This window comes from Pongo abelii, chromosome 12 (assembly GCF_028885655.2).
Source record: "Pongo abelii isolate AG06213 chromosome 12, NHGRI_mPonAbe1-v2.0_pri, whole genome shotgun sequence".
In the NCBI taxonomy this organism is placed as follows: Eukaryota; Metazoa; Chordata; class Mammalia; order Primates; family Hominidae; genus Pongo; species Pongo abelii.
In genome coordinates this window covers 108,731,399-108,748,780 of record NC_071997.2, presented here as the reverse complement: position 1 = coordinate 108,748,780, position 17,382 = coordinate 108,731,399, and the positions used below count along the sequence as shown (strand labels likewise).

The 17,382-nt window shown below is 47.3% G+C and overlaps 1 protein-coding gene across 6 annotated transcripts; it reads left to right on the top strand.

Annotated features, from left to right (window-relative positions):
- The first annotated feature begins 521 nt into the window (after window positions 1-521).
- Window positions 522-14,469, top strand: FKBP1B (FKBP prolyl isomerase 1B). Of its 6 annotated transcripts, XM_063713245.1 has the most exons (6): window positions 643-712; window positions 4,716-4,763; window positions 5,046-5,203; window positions 5,287-5,354; window positions 11,610-11,722; window positions 13,856-14,469. In XM_063713245.1, the coding sequence occupies exons 5-6, from the start codon at window positions 11,612-11,614 to the stop codon at window positions 13,982-13,984; spliced, it is 240 nt and encodes a 79-aa protein (XP_063569315.1). In that variant the 5' UTR covers window positions 643-712; window positions 4,716-4,763; window positions 5,046-5,203; window positions 5,287-5,354; window positions 11,610-11,611; the 3' UTR covers window positions 13,985-14,469.
- The last annotated feature ends 2,913 nt before the right edge of the window (window positions 14,470-17,382 follow it).

Genomic DNA, 17,382 nt, shown 5'->3' with positions numbered 1-17,382 from the left:
CAGCGAGACTCTGTTTCTACAAAAAATAAAAATAAAAAATAAAAAATTAGCTGGGCGTGGTTGCTCGCGCCTCTAGTCCCAGCTACTTGGGAGGCTGAGGAAGAAGGATCGCTTGAGTCTAAGAGTTCGAGGTTGCTGTGAGCTATGATCGCGCCACTGGACTCCAGCCTGGGCGACAGAGCAAGATCCTCTCTCTAAAATAAAAATAAAAATAAAATGATGGTTTAATCGCCGGCCTTTGCCCCTTCTGCCCCCCACCCCCTACAAGTCTGTAGGACCGGGTTGACTTCCCAGAGCTTACTACAGATTAGATGCTAAATAAATGTGTATTGGACGGATGGGCGAATGAATGGATGGATGGAGGATGTGGTTGTGCTTACCACGCTCCCCGGTCAGTGGGTTAATGTCGTCAGGCGGGGCCAGGCTCGCTAACAGCCGGGCGGGGTCCCTTCCCCCGGGCCCCGCCCCGGTCGACCCCACCTTTTCGCGCGGCTCCGCCCCGCCGCCCCCTTCCCAGTGGCCCCTCCCCGCGCAGGTCCCGACTCCAGCCGCACCTCCTCCGGCTCTGCAGTGGCGGCGGGGAGGCGAGCCGGAGCGACTGCGGGGCTGGGGCCGGAGCCGAGCCGGGGTCGGGCAGCAGCAGGGACCCCCAGAGGCGGGGCCTGTGGGACCGCTATGGGCGTGGAGATCGAGACCATCTCCCCCGGAGACGGTACCGGGCTCCCTCCGGAGCCGGGGGAGCGGAGGGGTCCCGGGGCGGAGCCCGGAGGGCGGGGGTCTGATTCGGAGGTGGCGTGGAGGGTGCTGAAGGGTCGGGGGGCTGGATGGGGAACGCAGGCGGAGACCCCGGACTGGATTCTTGGGGGTCTAGGAGACCATCCTCCACCATCCTCTTCCGCGCTCACCTAGGGGAATGTAGGCGGCAGCCCGGAGGCGGGGGTCTGCGGCCCGGAGGCGGGGGTCTGCGGCCCGCCACCGCCCCGGGCTTCTCCTGTCGCGGCTGCAGTCGCTCGGTTATCCGCTGCTGCTGATACCCCAGCCTGGGTTTCGGCTTCGCTTTCCCTGCCCTGCTCGGCGAGCTCTGGAAAGCAGGACCTGCTCTCGGGTCCCCGCTGCTCGGGGACCTCCTCCTAGCGCGTCCCCCGCCGGGCCTCCCGTCGGTCGCTTTCCTGCGGGCCGGGCTGTGAGCGGCTGTGGGGACAGACCCAGGCTGGGGAAGGGGGAAGCGCTCCCTTGCCCGCTTCCGGATCTCGCTTTATCCTCCCGCCGCTTTCAGCGTCCCTGGCCACCCTGTCCACTCCCATGGCCTCCACATTGAAGCTTCTAAGCCCAGCCCTGCGACCTACAGCCGGACCTCTCCCCGGACGTCCCAGGGTGCTCCCTAGTCAGCAAGTCCAAAACAGAACTCGCGCTTCCCACCTTCTCCCCTAAGTGATCCTCCTTATCCCCTTTAAGTGTCTCACTTTCCCTAGTCCTTGTATTACTGGGTCTGGGTGTGCAAGGAATAGCCATTTCTTTATTTCTTGAAATTTAATTAATACCAAAGCCCCCATTGTCTGCAGGGTTTGATGGGCAAACTTCATATCAGATATTATTAATATGAACAGCTCCCCTCCCCAGGAAATTGGAGAACTTCTTGGCTCCAAGCCATCTTCCTTGTCCAATCCGAACCACTACTTCGGATATCCCCTGGAGTACAGGCTTCTTTGCCCACGCAGGAAACATTGGTGCTGGGTCCCAGAAAGCATCTCCCTGAGGCCTTTTCATCCCTCAGCAGCCCCTGAGCTAATCTCCCCATCTTCAGTCTCACCTCCCTGCTTTCAATCTCGTCCCCAATCTCATATTCACTCCCTTTCTATATCATAGCCTGAAGACTCTTCTTAAAATGCAGTGGCTCACACCTGTAATCCCAGCACTTTGGGAGGCCGAGGTGGGTGGATCACAAGGTCAGGAGTTCGAGACCAGCCTGACCAACATGTTGAAACCCCATCTCTACTAAAAATACAAAAATTAGCCAGGCATGGTGGTACGCACCTGTAATCCCAGCTACTCGGGAGGCTGGGGCAGGAGAATCACTTGACCCCGGGAGTCAGAGGTTGCAGTGAGCTGAGATTGTGCCATTGCACTCCAGCCTGGGTGACAGAGCAAGACTCCATCTCAAAAAAAAAAAAAGAAAAAGAAAAAAAAAATGCATGTTTGACCATGCCACTCCCTCAGGCAGAAGATGTTTTAATGATTCTTCCCTCTCTCCCAGGAGGGGCCTTTGGTGCTATGGTCTATTCTCATCTTCCACACTAGAGCTTCAACTCTCACCACCTGTCCTAAGCCCACCACTAACTTTTTCCTCCAGCTTTCCCAAGCTGCCTGCAAGTTGTCAAACACACCACTCATTCAGCAAATATTTATTGAACGTGTGTGCTAGGCCCTAAGGTGACAGAGTTGAAACACAGGATTCCCGCTATTGCTGGACTGAGGGCCTTTGAACATGTTACATGTCGTTCCCTCTTCCCAGATGGTGTTTTTTCACTTCCTCTGGCAAACTCTTACTTGTCTTTCAAGACCTGGCTTCGCCATTCTCTCCTCTATGATGTTTTCCTTGACTTCTGTGGTCAGTTAGCTGCTCCCTCCTCCAGGCTCCCATAGAGTCCTCTAAATATCAGCTCTGTGGTTAGGCTTCCTTAGGCTTTGTTATCCAGCCCCGTAGCTTTAAATTCCAGCCAAATTTATACCTCCAGTCTCTTCATCTGCCTACTTGCAATATAAACTCAGATGTCTAATAGGCATCTCAAGATTGCCACCCGCACAAATCTGTTCCTCCCGTCTTCCCTATCTCAGAAAATAGTTGCACTATTCATCCAGTTGCCCAAACAGAAAACCCAAGCATCGTTCTTGTTGTCTCCTTTGTCCTCATCCTGGACCCCATTTCCAATCTGATTGCATGCCCTGTCAGCTCCGCTTCCAAAATATGTCTCCAATCTATTTCATTCTCTTCTCTGCTGCCACCACCTTAAATCAAGCTATCATTGATTTCTTGTCTGGATTATTGCAGCAGACGCCTAACCGTCCATCCTACACATAGCAGCCTGAGTGATGTTATAAAATCTTAATTCAGATTATGTCATTCTCTGGCTTAAAACCCTCCAGTGGTTTCCTATTGCACTTAGTATTAAATCCGGCTCTGCAAGCCCTGCATGATCCATCTCCTTCCCACCTCTCTCCTCCCTCCCTTCTTTCCAGCACCTAGCCTCCTTGCTCGCTGCAAATGTATTGATTCTGTGCACTTGTTACTCCTTCCCCAAGTGCTATTTCCCAGTATTTTGCTCATCTTTCAAGTCCCAGCTCCAGGGGGCACCTTCTCCAAGAGGCCATCCTGGACCACTCTGTCTGAAATGGCCTGTCCCACTACATCTCCCTTTAATACATCATTGTGTATATTTTCTTTAGAGTATTCATCATAATCCATAATCATTTTGTATATTTAAGTTTGTCTCTGTCCATTAGAATATAAACTCCAGGGCGGGTGTGGTGGCTTATGCCTATAATCTCAGCACTTTGGGAGGTTGAGGTGGGAGGATCTCTTGAGCTCAGGAGTTCAAGGCCAGCCTGGACAACATGTCAAGACCCTGTCTCTACAAAATTTTTTTTAAAAAATTAGCTGGGCATGGCGGCATGCACTTGCAGTACCAGCTACTCAGAAGGCAGAGGCAGAAAGATTGCTTGAGCCCAGGAGGTCAAGGCTGCACAGAGCCGAGATCATACTATTGCACTCCAGCCTGGGTGACACACTGAGACCCCTACTCTTAAAAAAAAAAAGTAAACTCTAAAAGAACAGGGATAGAGATCTTGTTTGTAGTGTTCACTGCTGTATCCCTGTGATCAGGCACAGGCTTGGCACACCATAGGTACTCAGTAAATATTTGTGGTTTTGTTTTGTTTTGTTTGTTTATTGTGACAGGGTCTTGCTCTGTCACCCAGGGTAGAGTGCAGTAGCATGAACACAGCTCACTGCAGCCTTGACCTCCTAGGCTCAAACAATGCTTCCACTTCAGCTTCTTCAGTAGCTGGGACTATAGGTGTGCAGCACCACACCCAGCTAATTGAAAATATTTTTTTTTTTTTTTTTTTAGAGATGGGGTCTCCCTGTGTTACCCAGGGTGATCTAGAACTCCTGAGCTCAAGTGATCCTCCCACCTCAGCCTCCCAAAGTGCTGAGATTACAGATGTGAGCCACCATGCCCGGCCTCTCAGCAAATATTTGTAAATTATTATATTTATTCATCCTTGATGGATGGATTATAATCTGCATTGTAATCTGGTATTTGTGTGTCTGTTTCCCTACCTTCCTCATGAGTTTATACATTGCTCTGCATGTCTGAAGTCTGGTCCAGGCCTGGCACATAGGAGGCCAACTGTAAATGTCTGTGGAATGGATGATGTGAAGTAAAAGGGGCAATCAAAGAAAGTGGGGGTGGGGTGGTGGGAAAGCCCAGGAGAGAGCAGAATTGAGAATACTGAGGGGGTAAAGTAAATCCAGGCCAGAGAGGTGACGTGATTCATTCTGGCTCGTACAGGGCCCAGAGCCAGAACTAGGACCACAGGCATCTCCATGGCATGGAGGGGAATGCAGGCTGGAGCTCTTGGTCAGGATCATACTTAATGTCCCAGGTGTTTTTCCAATACCCTACTCCTTCATCTGCCCTCATGTCTCCCTGCAGGAAGGACATTCCCCAAGAAGGGCCAGACGTGTGTGGTGCACTACACAGGTAAGTCTCACCCCCTCAGCCCCCACCCAGTCCTTCCCCTCCCAAGGCAGGGCTGTCCTCTGAGCTTCTCTCCAGAGGTGCCTGCCTCTGGATCAGGCCTAAAGCCCAAGGCAGCAGGGTCTCCCTGTGACCAGCCATCCCCTACTCCTGCCAGCCAGTCTAGTGGGAATGATAAAGGAGGCTTGGAAGGCCAACTCTTTCCCTCTTCTACCAGGAAGGGCCATCCATGGTGCCAGCTTCTAGGTGAGTCAAACACCTTCAGTCCCCTTCCTTCTGTTGCAGGTGTGGTGGAGCCCCTGTCCCTGCTGGGTCTGTCTGATATTTGGAAATCCCTCCTAGAGCTCCCGGCAGACTTTCTCTCCATCCTGCAGTATCATTAGAGAAGAAGAGGAAGGGAGAGGACAGACAAGTCACCCAGAGGCTCCGATGCCATTTGAGGGGTGGGGTGATGGCAGTGCTTTTCTCTGGGTACTGAGGGAGCCCAGAGCGGGACTGATCCCAGTTGGATGCTCTTTATCTGCAGGTGAGGTAGAGTGAGTTCTTCAGGACTGCTGGCAGGAAGATCATGAGCAGGTGTTTGTTCCAAGGGAGGTGAGCACCCTGCCTTGTGACCTGCTTCCTAAAGTGGCAAACTCGATGACAGCCACTTAGCAGACAGCAAGCCCAGATTAATTCCTAGGACATATTCGGATGGGGCCATTTTTAGCAGTTCTGTGGGCCAGTATGAAGCACAAGGTTAATTCTAGGCAGATGGTGTAGATGTTTTCAGCAGTTGTGTTGCTGGTTGCTGACGTCAGTGGGCTGGACCATGTTTTATCTCCTGGTGATGTGGCCTAATTACCATGGGTCCTCTGGGGCCTCTGACCTGTGTAATTGATTTAACAATTTTGCATGTTATAGACAGACCAGTATTTATCAAGTTACTGAAACCACAACATCCTTTTGCAAAGTCCTTTCACAATACATACATAGGGCAGCAGCTCCTGTCTTGGGAGAGACTGTCTTATCAAACATAGCGGGAGACTATGGGACTTTTGGTAAACTTTTAAGTTAAATATAAATATAGTAGAGAACATAATGTAAGATGTCCAGGTCAATGAATTTTTTCAAAGTGATCACACTTATGTAACTACCACCTAGAGAAGCATAGAACGTATAAGCATAGAACCAGCATCCCCAAAAGTCCCCATGATGCCTTCTCCCAGTCATTTCACCTCCCTAGAGGTAGGTATCATTGTTTTTTTGTTTTTTTTTTTTTTTTGGTCATTGTTGTTGTTGTTTTGAGACAGGGTCTCACTCTGTGACTCAGGCTGAGTGCAGTGGTGATCACAGCTCATTGCAGCCTCGACCTCTCGGGCTCAAGTGACCCTCCTGCTTCAGTCTCCTGACTAGCTGGGACCACAGACACGAGCCACCATGCCTGGCTAATTTTAATTTTTTTTAGAGATGAGGGTCTCACTATGTTGCCCAGGCTGGTCTCGAACGCCTGTATGCAAGTGATCCTTCCATCTTGGCCTCCTAGTGCTGGGATTACAGGTGTGAGCCACTGTGCCTGGCTGGCAACTATTACTCTGACTTTTGTCTCCATGGATTGGTTTTGCCTATTTTTGAACTTCATCTTAATGGAACCACAGCGTATGTACTCTTTTGTGTTTGGCTTATTTCACTCACTATTATGTCTGCGAGATATATCCAGAGTGGTTTATTCCTCTACAGTATTTTAACGTATGAGTATGTTGCAATTTATATATCCTGTCTACCGTTGATGAACATTTGGGTTGTTCATAGTTTTTGTTTATTACAAACAGTGTCACTTTGATCAGTCTTGCAGGCATCTCTTAGTGTACATGTGTACAGACATATGTGCATGTTTCTGTTGGGTATATACCTGGAAGTGGGGTACCTCCTGGGCTCAGCGTTAGCAGTACTGTCTGACAGCTTTCCAAAGTCGTTGTGCCAGTTTCCACTCTAGGCAGCTGTGTAGGAGACTGCCAGTTACCCTGTGTCCTCCCCAACACTTGATATTGTCAGGTTTTGGTTTTGTTTTGTTTTTTCTTTTTTTGAGACAGAGTCTGTGTTGCCCAGGCTGGAGAGAAATGGCACGATCTTGGCTCACTGCAACCTCTGCCTCCTGGGTTCAAGCGATTCTCCTGCCTCAGCCTCCCGAGTAGCTGGGATTACAGGCGCCCGCCACCATGCCCGGCTAATTTTTGTGTTTCTAGTAGAGATGGGGTTTCACCATATTGGCCAGGCTGATCTCAAACTCCTGACCTCAGGTGATCTGCCTGCCTCGGCCTCCCAAAGTGCTGGGATTACAGGAATGAGCCACCACGCCAGGCTTTGTTTTGGTTTTGGCCTACTCTGGTGAGCGTTCAGTACTATTTCATTGTGGGTTTTTTTTTTTTTTTTTTTTTTTGAGACAAGGTCTCACTCTGTTGCCAAGGCTGGAGTGCAGTGGTGCGATCTCGGCTCACTGCAACCCCGCCTCTCGGGTTCAAGTGATTCTTGTGCCTCAGCCTCCCAAGTAGCTGGGATTAAAGGTGCGCACCACCACACCCAGCTAATTTTTGTATTTTTTGTAGAGATGGGATTTTGCCATGTTGGCCAGGCTGGTCATTGTGTTTTTGATTTGTGTTTCCCTGATGATGAATGAAGTTGAGCACCTTTTCCTGTGCCTACTGGCCATTTGGATATCCTCTTTATACTGCTCTAATTTTGTCCATTTTAGAAAATTAGGTTTTCTTTTTCTTTTTCTTTTTTTGAGACGGAGTTTCACTCTTGTTGCTCAGGCTGGAGTGCAATGGCGCAATCTTCACTCACGGCAACCTACACTTCCCGGGTACAAGTGATTCTCCTGCCTCAGCCTCCTGAGTAGCTGGGATTACAGGTGTGTGCCACAATGCCCGGCTAATTTTGGGGTTTTTAGTAGAGACAGGGTTTTGCCATGTTGGCCAGGCTGGTCTCAAACTCCTGACCTCAGGTGATCCACCTGCCTCAGCCTCCCAGTGTACTGGGATTACAGGTGTAAGCCACGGTGCCTGGCCGGTTGTCTTTTTCTTGTTGATTTATAGTTTTGTATATGTTTTGGATATGAGTCTTTTGTTGGTTATATCTATCCCAAACATCTTCTCCCACACTGTGGCTTACCTTTTTACTCTCTTAATAGTATCTTTTGAACAGAAGTTCTTTTTTTATAGTTTTTTTTTTTTCTTTTCTTTCTTTTTTAAATTTTTTTTCTTTCTTTTTTATTTTTGAGATAGGATCTCACTCTGTTACCCAGGCTGGAGTTCAGTGGCTCTAGTCTTCAGGGATCATGACTCACTGCAGCCTTGACCTCCTGGGTTCAAGGACTCCTCCCATGTCAGCCTCCCAAGTAGCTGGGAGTATAGGAACATGCTACCATGCCTGGCTAATTTTTTTTTTTTTTCGTGATGGAGTTTCGCTGTTGTTGCCCAGGCTGGAGTGCAATGGCATGATCTCGGCTCACCACAACCTCTGCCTCCTGGGTTCAAGCAATTCTCCTGCCTCAGCCTCCCGAGCAGCTGGGATTACAGGCATGTGCCACCACGCCTGGATAATTTTCTATTTTTAGTAGAGACTGGGTTTCTCCATGTTGGTCAGGCTGGTCTCGAACTCCCTACCTCAGGTGATCCACTCGCCTTGGCCTCCCAAAGTGCTGGGATTACAGGCGTGAGCCACCGGGCCCAGCCATCTGGCTAATTTTTAATTTTTCTGTAGAGAGGAAGGTCTCCTTATGTTGCCCAAGATGGTCTCGAACTCCTGGGCTCAAGTGATCCTCCTACCTTGGCCTCCCAAAGTGCTAGTATTACAGGTGTGAGCCACTGCACCCGACCTGAACAGAAGTTCCTGATTTTGATGAAGTCTGACTTATCAGTCTTTTCCTTTATGGTTAGTGCTTTCTGTGTTCAGTTTAAGAAATCTTTGTCTGTCAGGCCAGGTGCAGTGGCTCATGCCTGTAATCCCAGCACTTTGGGAGGCCAAGGTGGGTGGGTCACCTGAGGTCAGGAGTTGGAGACCAGCCTTGCCAACATGGTGAAACCCTGTCTCTACTAAAAATACAAAAATTAACCAGGCATGGTGGTGCATGCCTGTAATTCCAGCTACTCAGGAGGCTGAGACAGGAGAATCACTTGAACAACCCAGGAGGCGGAGGTTGCAGTGAGCTGAGATTGAGTCGCTGCACTCCAGCCTGGGTGACAGAGATGAGACTCCGTCTCAGGAAAAAAAAAAAAGAGAGAGAAATGTTTGTCTCTAGGTCATGAAGATATCCTTCTATTTATTATCTTGTAGAAGCTTTATTATTCTATCTTTCATATTTAGGTTTATGATTCATCTGGAATTGATTTTTTTGTGTGTGGATTTGGTAGGGGTTAAGGTTCATTTTTTTCCCATATGAATATACTGTTGACTCAACAACCTTAATGCAAGAAAAAAAGAAACCTTTATTTGCTGCATTGCAGCGGTATCTTGTCCAATCAAATCACCATGTAAGTGGGTCTGTTTCTAGACTGCATGGTTTTGGCTTAACTTGTAGCAATAGATAAATGAAGTTATTTATCCAAAGTAAATTAAGTCACGTGAAACCTGAAGAAACTAAGGAATGAGAAAGGAAAGTCGGTATACAAATGGAGTGTGTGAATGTGTGCATGTGTGTGTGCATATCTGTGTGCATATTTGTACAAGTATGTATCTGTGTGAATGTATGTAGACCTGTGTATGTAAATATTTTCTTAGCATCTGTTTGGCTACCAGGGCTTTTCTCCTGAGTATGAGTGCATAAGTGCATGTGAGCATGCACAAGTATCTTTGTGTATTTGAATATCTTAGCAACCTTAGCAAATGCATGCGATTGTATTTGATCTTGTTAGCATCCATCTGCATGTACCTCTGTGTAGCCAGAAGGGTTTTCTTCTTTGCCTCATTTAGTACCCAGGGCAAAAGCTTAATGTATTCTACTCAGAAAGTAGTTAAATAAGACTGTTTCTCTAATATACATTTTAGTTGTAGGAATTAGGAAGTGGCATCATAGATGCTCCTACACTAAGCTGGCCCCGCTTCCTATGTTAAATATGACACATCTGAGGCCCTGGGAGAGGAAGTGATTTGCCCAGTGTCACACAATGAGTTAGAGCCAGAGTGAAGTCAAAACCCAGTCTTTGGATGTACAAGCAAGGTCTTTTTCTAGTCCCAAATGGCCTTTTGTGGTCCAGGGACTGCCGGGAGCAGTCGTGGAACTGCATCATTTACAGAAGGTCTGATCTTTGAGTGAGAGTCACAGAAGAATTGAGAATAGCTGTTGGGCCTTGGGCTGCTGGACTGAGATGACATGTGGACATCGGGATGACAAGGCTTCTGAAGCAGAGGCTGGGGAACCTGGAACTGCTGAACCAGCACCTGGGGGGGTTCTGGTTTCAAACAGCCCTCTTAGTACAGAGTCTGGAGGCCACCTCTGACCAGCTAGGTCACCTTACACTGTTCCCTGCGGTAGGGGATGATGTAACCTTTGGGTTTTCCCTTTTGGGGGAAACTTAGGAAACCTTAGGAAGCTTATGCAAGGACTCAACCTGAGGCTGGAATAGCTGGGAAAACAGAACTTTAGGCAGAGGAAGTGGCATAAAAAAGTTGAAAAGTCTGGCTGGACATGATAGCTCACACCTGTAATCCCAGCACTTTGGGAGGCCGAGGTGGGTGGATCACCTGAGGTCAGGAGTTCGAGACAAGCCTGGCCAACATGGCAAAACCTCATCTCTACTAAAAATATTAAAAAATTAGCAGGGATAGTGGCAGGTACCTGTAGTCCCAGCTACTCGGGAAGCTGAGGCAGGAGAATCCCTTGAACCCGGGAGGCGGAGGTTGCAGTGAACTGAGATCACACCACTGCACTCCAGCCTGGGCAACAGAGGGAGACTCCGACTCAAAAAAAAAAAAAAAAAAGTTGAAAAGTGCAGAGGAATTTGAGAAAGGCATGACCTGAAAAGGACACAGAGGGACGGGAAGGAAGGGGAAAACAGAGAGGGTTATAAGCAGGCCAGAGCCGGATCGTGAAGTGCCGATGTGCAAGGTAGGCATTTGGATTCTGCCCTGGGGAGCTATTGAAGTATTTTGAGCAGGGGAGTAATAGAATCAGATTTGTGTTTAAAGAAAAAAAAAAATCAGTCTGCATGCCAAGTGGACAATGAAACGGAGGCGAGTAAAAGAGGATCAAAAAGACCAATTAGGAGGCTGTTCCTGTGTACAGGTGAAATAAGCTGGTGACTTGGTCGTGGTAATAGAAACGAAGAAAAGGCCAGGCACAGTGGCTCACGCTTATAATCCCAGCACTTTGGGAGGCCAAGGTGGGTGGATCACTTGCAGTTCAGGAGTTCAAGACCAGCCTGGCCAATATGGCAAAACCCTGTTTCTACTAAAAATACAAAAATCTGCCGAGTGTGGTGGTGGGCGCCCGTAATGCCAGCTACCTGGGAGGCTGAGGCAGAAGAATCGATTGAACCCAGGAGATGGAGGTTGCAGTGAGCCGAGATTGCGCCACTGCACTCCAGCCTGGGTGACAAAGTGAGATTCTGTCTCAAATAAATAAATAAATAAAAATAGAAATGAAGAAAATAGGTGGATTCCAAAGATATGGAGGACTTAGTGATAGGCAGTATGTGGGGGTGAGGCAGAGGGAAGTGTCCAGATTTCCTGCTTGGGCAAGAGGATGGCTGGGGAGGATCAGAAGAGGAGCGGGTGTGTGCAGAAAAGTCATTCCATTTTAGACATGTGGAATCTGAATTGGGAGTTTACTCATGACCACAGCTCTATTGCACCCGATTCTTGCTTTGACAGGAATGCTCCAAAATGGGAAGAAATTTGATTCATCCAGAGACAGAAACAAACCTTTCAAGTTCCGAATTGGCAAACAGGAAGTCATCAAAGGTTTTGAAGAGGGCGCAGCCCAGGTAGGATGAGGATTCACATTAAAGGGGATCTGGGGAGTTGGGGATCTGGGTTCAGCACTCTGCCCTCCACCTCCACCTTCACCCGCTCACAGACCACTACTGCTTTGACTCTACCGCCAGGGCATGGCAACGCCATCTGGTGTCCCCTCCTGGCTTTGCGTCCCCACCCCTCTCCTTGCCAGCATACCTCTTTTGTGTCCCTGGGGGCTCTCATCCCAAGCACATCCCCCTAGACTTGCTCAGAACTAGCTGAGAGAGCCAGGCACGGTGGCTCACACCTGTAATCCCAGCACTTTGGGAGGCCGAGTGGGGCGGATCACTTGAGGCCAAGAGTTCAAGACTAGCCTCACCAACATGGTGTAACCCCATCCCTGCTGAAAATACAGGCGTGGTGGTGCACGCCTGTAATCCCAGCTACTTGGGAGGCTGCGAAAGGAGAATCACTTGAACCGGGGAGGTGAGGATTGCAGTGAGCAGATATTGTGCCACTGTACTCCAGCCCAGGCGATGGAGTGAGACTGTCTCAAAAAAACAAAACAAACAAATAAACTAGCTGAGGTCTACCAGTTGTCTGGGACTGAGGTGGTGGAAGAGTTGGGGTGGAGTAGGCCAAGAAAATTTTTTGTTTTTTTGCTTTTTTGAAAAGAATTTCAGACTTACAAAAATATTACAGAAATAGTACAGAGTTCTTCTATACTCTATCCAGCTTCCCCTTCTTGCATAACCATAGTATAATTATCAAAACCAGGACATTCACACTGATACAAATTACTTACTTATTCAAATTTTTGATTATTTAAAATTCAAAAATAGATTTAAATTTCACCAATTGTCCCACTAATGCTGAGCGTGTTCTCAGCAACTGCTGTGATGAGCCCTGGTTCAAGCTGTTCTTCTTTGGTCTGTCTGTGAAGTCCTGTGATGCTCCCTTACAATAGGTCTTGTTTTTGGTGTTTTTTTTTAGAAAGAGTATCAGTCTGCCACCGAGGCTGGAGTGCAGTGGCGCAATCTCGGCTCACTGCAAGCTCCGCGTCCTGGGTTCACGCCGTTCTTCTGCCTCAGTCTCCCTAGTAGCTGGGACTACAGGCGCTCTCCACCATGCCTGGCTAATTTTTTTTGTATTTTTTGTAGAGATGGGGTTTCACCGTTGTTAGCCAAGATAGTCTCGGTCTCCTAACCTCGTGATCTGCCTGCCTCAGCCTCCCAAAGTGGCACGAGCCACCGCGCCCGGCCTGCTTTTTGTTTTTTATTTTTATTTTTTTTGAGACGTAGTCTCACTCTGTTGCCCAGGCTGGAGTGCAGTGGCACAGTCTCAGCTCACTGCAACCTCCGCCTCCCAGGTTCAAGCAATTCTCCTGCCCCAGCCTCTCGAGTAGCTGAGATTACAGGTGTGCACCATCACCATCACGCCTGGCTAATTTTTTATTTTTAGTACAGACGGGGTTTCACCATGTTTGCCAGGCTGCTCTCGAACTCCTGACCTCAGGTGATCCACCTGCCTTGGCCTCCCAAAGTGCTGGGATTACAGGCGTGAGCCACCACGCCCAGCCTTTTTGTATTTTTTAGTAGAGACAGGGTTTTGCCATATTAGCCAGGCTGGTCTTGAACTTCTGGATTCAAGTGATCCGCCCACCTCGGCTTCCCAAAGTGCTGGGATTACAGGTGTGAGCCACCACGGTTGGCCACAATAGGTCCCCCTTGCCACCTTGCTGGTGACTCTAGTCTCTAAACCACTTTAATGAACTGCCCCTGTCACCTACTTGAGTATTTACGTGTGCTATTCATACACCCTCTTTCCTAAAGAGGCCTATTCTTTGGAAGAGGGTGAACTATGAACAAATGGAAGTGTTTCAGTCATACACAAATTGAATAACCAGTAATGTTTGTCAGCTGCATGAATTTGAGACCACTCTGTGAGGGTTACTGCCCCACAGTCACATCTCTGCTGAGGCAGAATCTGCATTTGTTACAGCTGTTAGCACAATTTCAATGTATCCCATGTAAAATTCATCTGAGATCTTCAGAGTTAACATTGAGGATGGTTTGGGAAAATGCCATAGTCATCTAACTTTTTTCTTTTAAATCAAGCTGGGTCCTCTTTCTCCTCTCCCCATCTGCCCCCATCCCTGCTAGATGAGCTTGGGGCAGAGGGCGAAGCTGACCTGCACCCCTGATGTGGCATATGGAGCCACAGGCCACCCCGGTGTCATCCCTCCCAATGCCACCCTCATCTTTGACGTGGAGCTGCTCAACTTAGAGTGAAGGCAGGAAGGAACTCAAGGTGGCTGGAGATGGCTGCTGCTCACCCTCCTAGCCTGCTCTGCCACTGGGATGGCTCCTTCTGTTTGGGGCTCTTGATCAGTGTGCTAACCTCACTGCCTCATGGCATCATCCATTCTCTCTGCCCAAGTTGCTCTGTATGTGTTCGTCAGTGTTCATGCAAATTCTTGCTTGAGGAAACTTCGGTTGCAGATTGAAGCATTTCAGGTTGTGCATTTTGTGTGATGCATGTAGTAGCCTTTCCTGATGACAGAACACAAATCTCTTGTTCGCACAATCTACACTGCCTTACCTTCACTTAAGCCACACACACAAGGTGCTCAGACATGAAATGTACATGGCGTACACAGAGGGACTTGAGCCAGTTATCTTTGCTGTCATTTTCTCTCTTATAAGTTCTGTTGGCTGCTCACTTAAACAATGTCCTCTTTGAGAAAATGTAAAATAAAGGCTCTGTGCTTGACAAACTCCTGTCCATTCTTATTTTAGGTAGGAAGTGCTCTAAGGACCACACAAGCCAGTTGCCCTTGGGAAAGAGTGGAAAGAAAGGAGGGTTCCAAGTGGCTAGGCGAGTGATAAATATAATAGCTACAATGTGAGCATTTTACATGCTGGGCCTTGTTCTACATACTTTTTTATTTATTTTTTTTTTTGAAGTGGAGTCTCGCCCTGTCACTCAGGCTGGAATGCAGTGGCACAATCTTGGCTCACTGCAACCTCCGCCTCCTGGGTTCAAACGATTCTCATGCTCACCAGCACGCCTGGCTAATTTTTGTATTTTTAGTAGAGACAGAGTTTTGTCATATTGGCCAGGCTGGTCTCAAACTCCTGACCTCAACTGATCCACCTGCCTTGGCCTCTCAAAGTGATGGGATTACAGGTGTGAGCCACTGTGCCTGGCTGTATACTTTTAAATTATTACCATCGATCCTCTAAGCAACCCTGCACAGTAGATATTACCTGCCACTCATCTCAGGCTCAGAATCCTCCTCTGCATAACTAAAGAAATATAGGCTCCAAATCTTGTAGCCTAGCAATCAGATGTGGGACTTGAGCACCTTATGTGCTCTTGCAATCTTTGTTTGGACTACAGCCAGAGGGATGAGCTCCACTCACCCAGATGGATACAGAACACTTTTTGTATCTAAACAAATGAAGGTGTGTTAAGGGCTTGAAGTCATATACTAACTCACATTGGGAAGTTCCTTGTGAAAACAATGTGTGATTCTGAGCTTGTTTTCACATACACTGCTTAGTTTCACCTAGATTTGTTCTGACTTACATTGAGGAATTACTTTTGAGAAGAATGTGTGATTCTGAACTTGTTTCCACATATAGTGCTTATTTCATCAACATTTATTGTAACTGACCAGAAACACCAGTTAGGTTTTAAAATCAGCACACTTATTGGTGTAGGTTATATATAGGCCATAGGAGTCTGAGGCAATATACTCAAACATTTTTCTTTTTTTTCTTTCTTTTTTTGAGACGGAGTCTCACTCTATTGCCCAGGCTGAAGTGCAGTGTCATGATCTCAGCTCACTGCAAGCTCCGCCTCCCGGGTTCACACCATTCTTCTGCCTCAGCCTCCTGAGTAGCTGGGACTACAGGTGCCCACCACCACACCTGGCTAATTTTTTGTATTTTTAGTAGAGACATTGTTTCACCATATTAGCCAGGATGGTCTCAATCTCCTGACCTCATGATCCACCTGCCTTGGCCTCCCAAAATGCTAGGATTACAGGTGTGAGCCATCACGCCCAGCCTCAGACATTTTTCTTTCAGTTGGTATAGGGTGAGAAAAACTCCTGGCCATAGTTGGGGTTATTCTTTTTTTTTTTTTTTTAATCATTTATTTATTATTTTTAAAAAATAGAGATGGAGGAATCTCACTATGTTGCCCAGGCTGGTCTCGAACTCCTGGCCTCAAGCTATCTTCTCTCCTCAGCCTCCCAAAGTGTTGGAATTACGGGTTTAAATCACTGCACTCAGCCAATACGGTTTTCTATCAGTGACGACTTGGAATTGTTTCAAGATTGAGGACGGAGGGGCTGATAACAGGTACTGTTAGTGTTCCTCATAGACCCACTGATACATGTCACATGATGTCATATATATGCTATGAGGCCATGTCATCTTGGCTACATGATCTACCTTTTTTGTCTCCAAGAAATCCTGGCTGTATTCCTTTGCTGAGGGTGGAGGAGCTAATGAAGAAGCAGTGCTTTAGGATGGAGAAAACGAGAGAAAGGAACTGCCTTGCATTTTAGTCACCCAAAGTCCCTGTGCTCACCTCTATTGTGAGACTAGATCAGCCAGAGGGTATTTCCTTCAGAATGTCTTGGTTCCTGGCTTTCTTTGATGACCCAAATGCCTACAATAATTTCTCAGAAGTCAGCCTGCATAAAAGACATACGCATATTTTCTGCTGTGACACCAATAAGATAACAAAAGATGGCATCAAGGACTATTTCAGGTGCCCACTATGGGGCATATAAAAGATCTTGGTCTAGAGTATTTATAGCTGAGGTGGGTCAAAGGAGACACCCACTAAAAGAACTCCCCCAAAGTGCAAACACATACTGGCTAGCACCTGAAGAGGACGGGCTAGGCTCTGCAGGTAAACTGGGAAATTAACCATTTTACTGGAGCTCTTAAAAGATGATGCAGAAAATTATGATGCAGTATACTAATGAGTCTGGACATTGGCCTGTGAGAGCCACTAAAGTTGTTAAACAGAAGAACAATAATAAGATCAAGGTCACATCAGTTGTTTTCAAATTTTCAGTCAATGAATTCTCTATTCCTACAAATTTTTTTCTTAGAAACTCAAAAATTTAACCTAAAGGAAAGCAGCTCTGGCACATGTGTGTGCACATATAAACAGTCATCTGTTGCACTCTTAAAAGCATTTGAAAAATTGAGCTTTGGATGCCTTGCACAGACGACTGATCATCATTATATCCTCAGCATCTTGGTACAGTACTGTGTGCAGAGTGGGGGTCAGTGTTTGTCCACTGAGTGCAAGTTCTTGTAACTTAATTGGGACAGGATATGGAATTTCCAGACAATTAGAGGGAAGTTTTAAAAGTCTTAACTTTAGGTCATGAAATTTAGCTAACAGATATATCAATCCAAATGATGGACTGGTCATGATTGCTAATAGAAGGAATTTCTCCTTGTTATTAAAACAACTACACCAGAGGCAAGCTAGCCTGCCACTTAGACAAATCACACTCTAAGTTTTAAAGCGTAATTTCAGTTTTTCTCTTACAAGAAAGTCTTTTAACAAATTCTTTTTACATTACCTAAAGGCACACCATGCATTACAAAAACTAACAATGCATTCATAAAAGCATTCAAAAGAAAATTACAGCTGT

Excerpts from the sequence above, each read along its gene's own strand:
- FKBP1B (XM_009237490.3), top strand. The coding sequence starts at position 676 with ATGGGCGTGGAGATCGAGACCATCTCCCCCGGAGACG. Across the intron at positions 713-4,715 it reads GACCATCTCCCCCGGAGACG|GAAGGACATTCCCCAAGAAG; the intron begins GTACCGGGCTCC and ends GTCTCCCTGCAG. Across the intron at positions 11,723-13,855 it reads TTGAAGAGGGCGCAGCCCAG|ATGAGCTTGGGGCAGAGGGC; the intron begins GTAGGATGAGGA and ends CATCCCTGCTAG.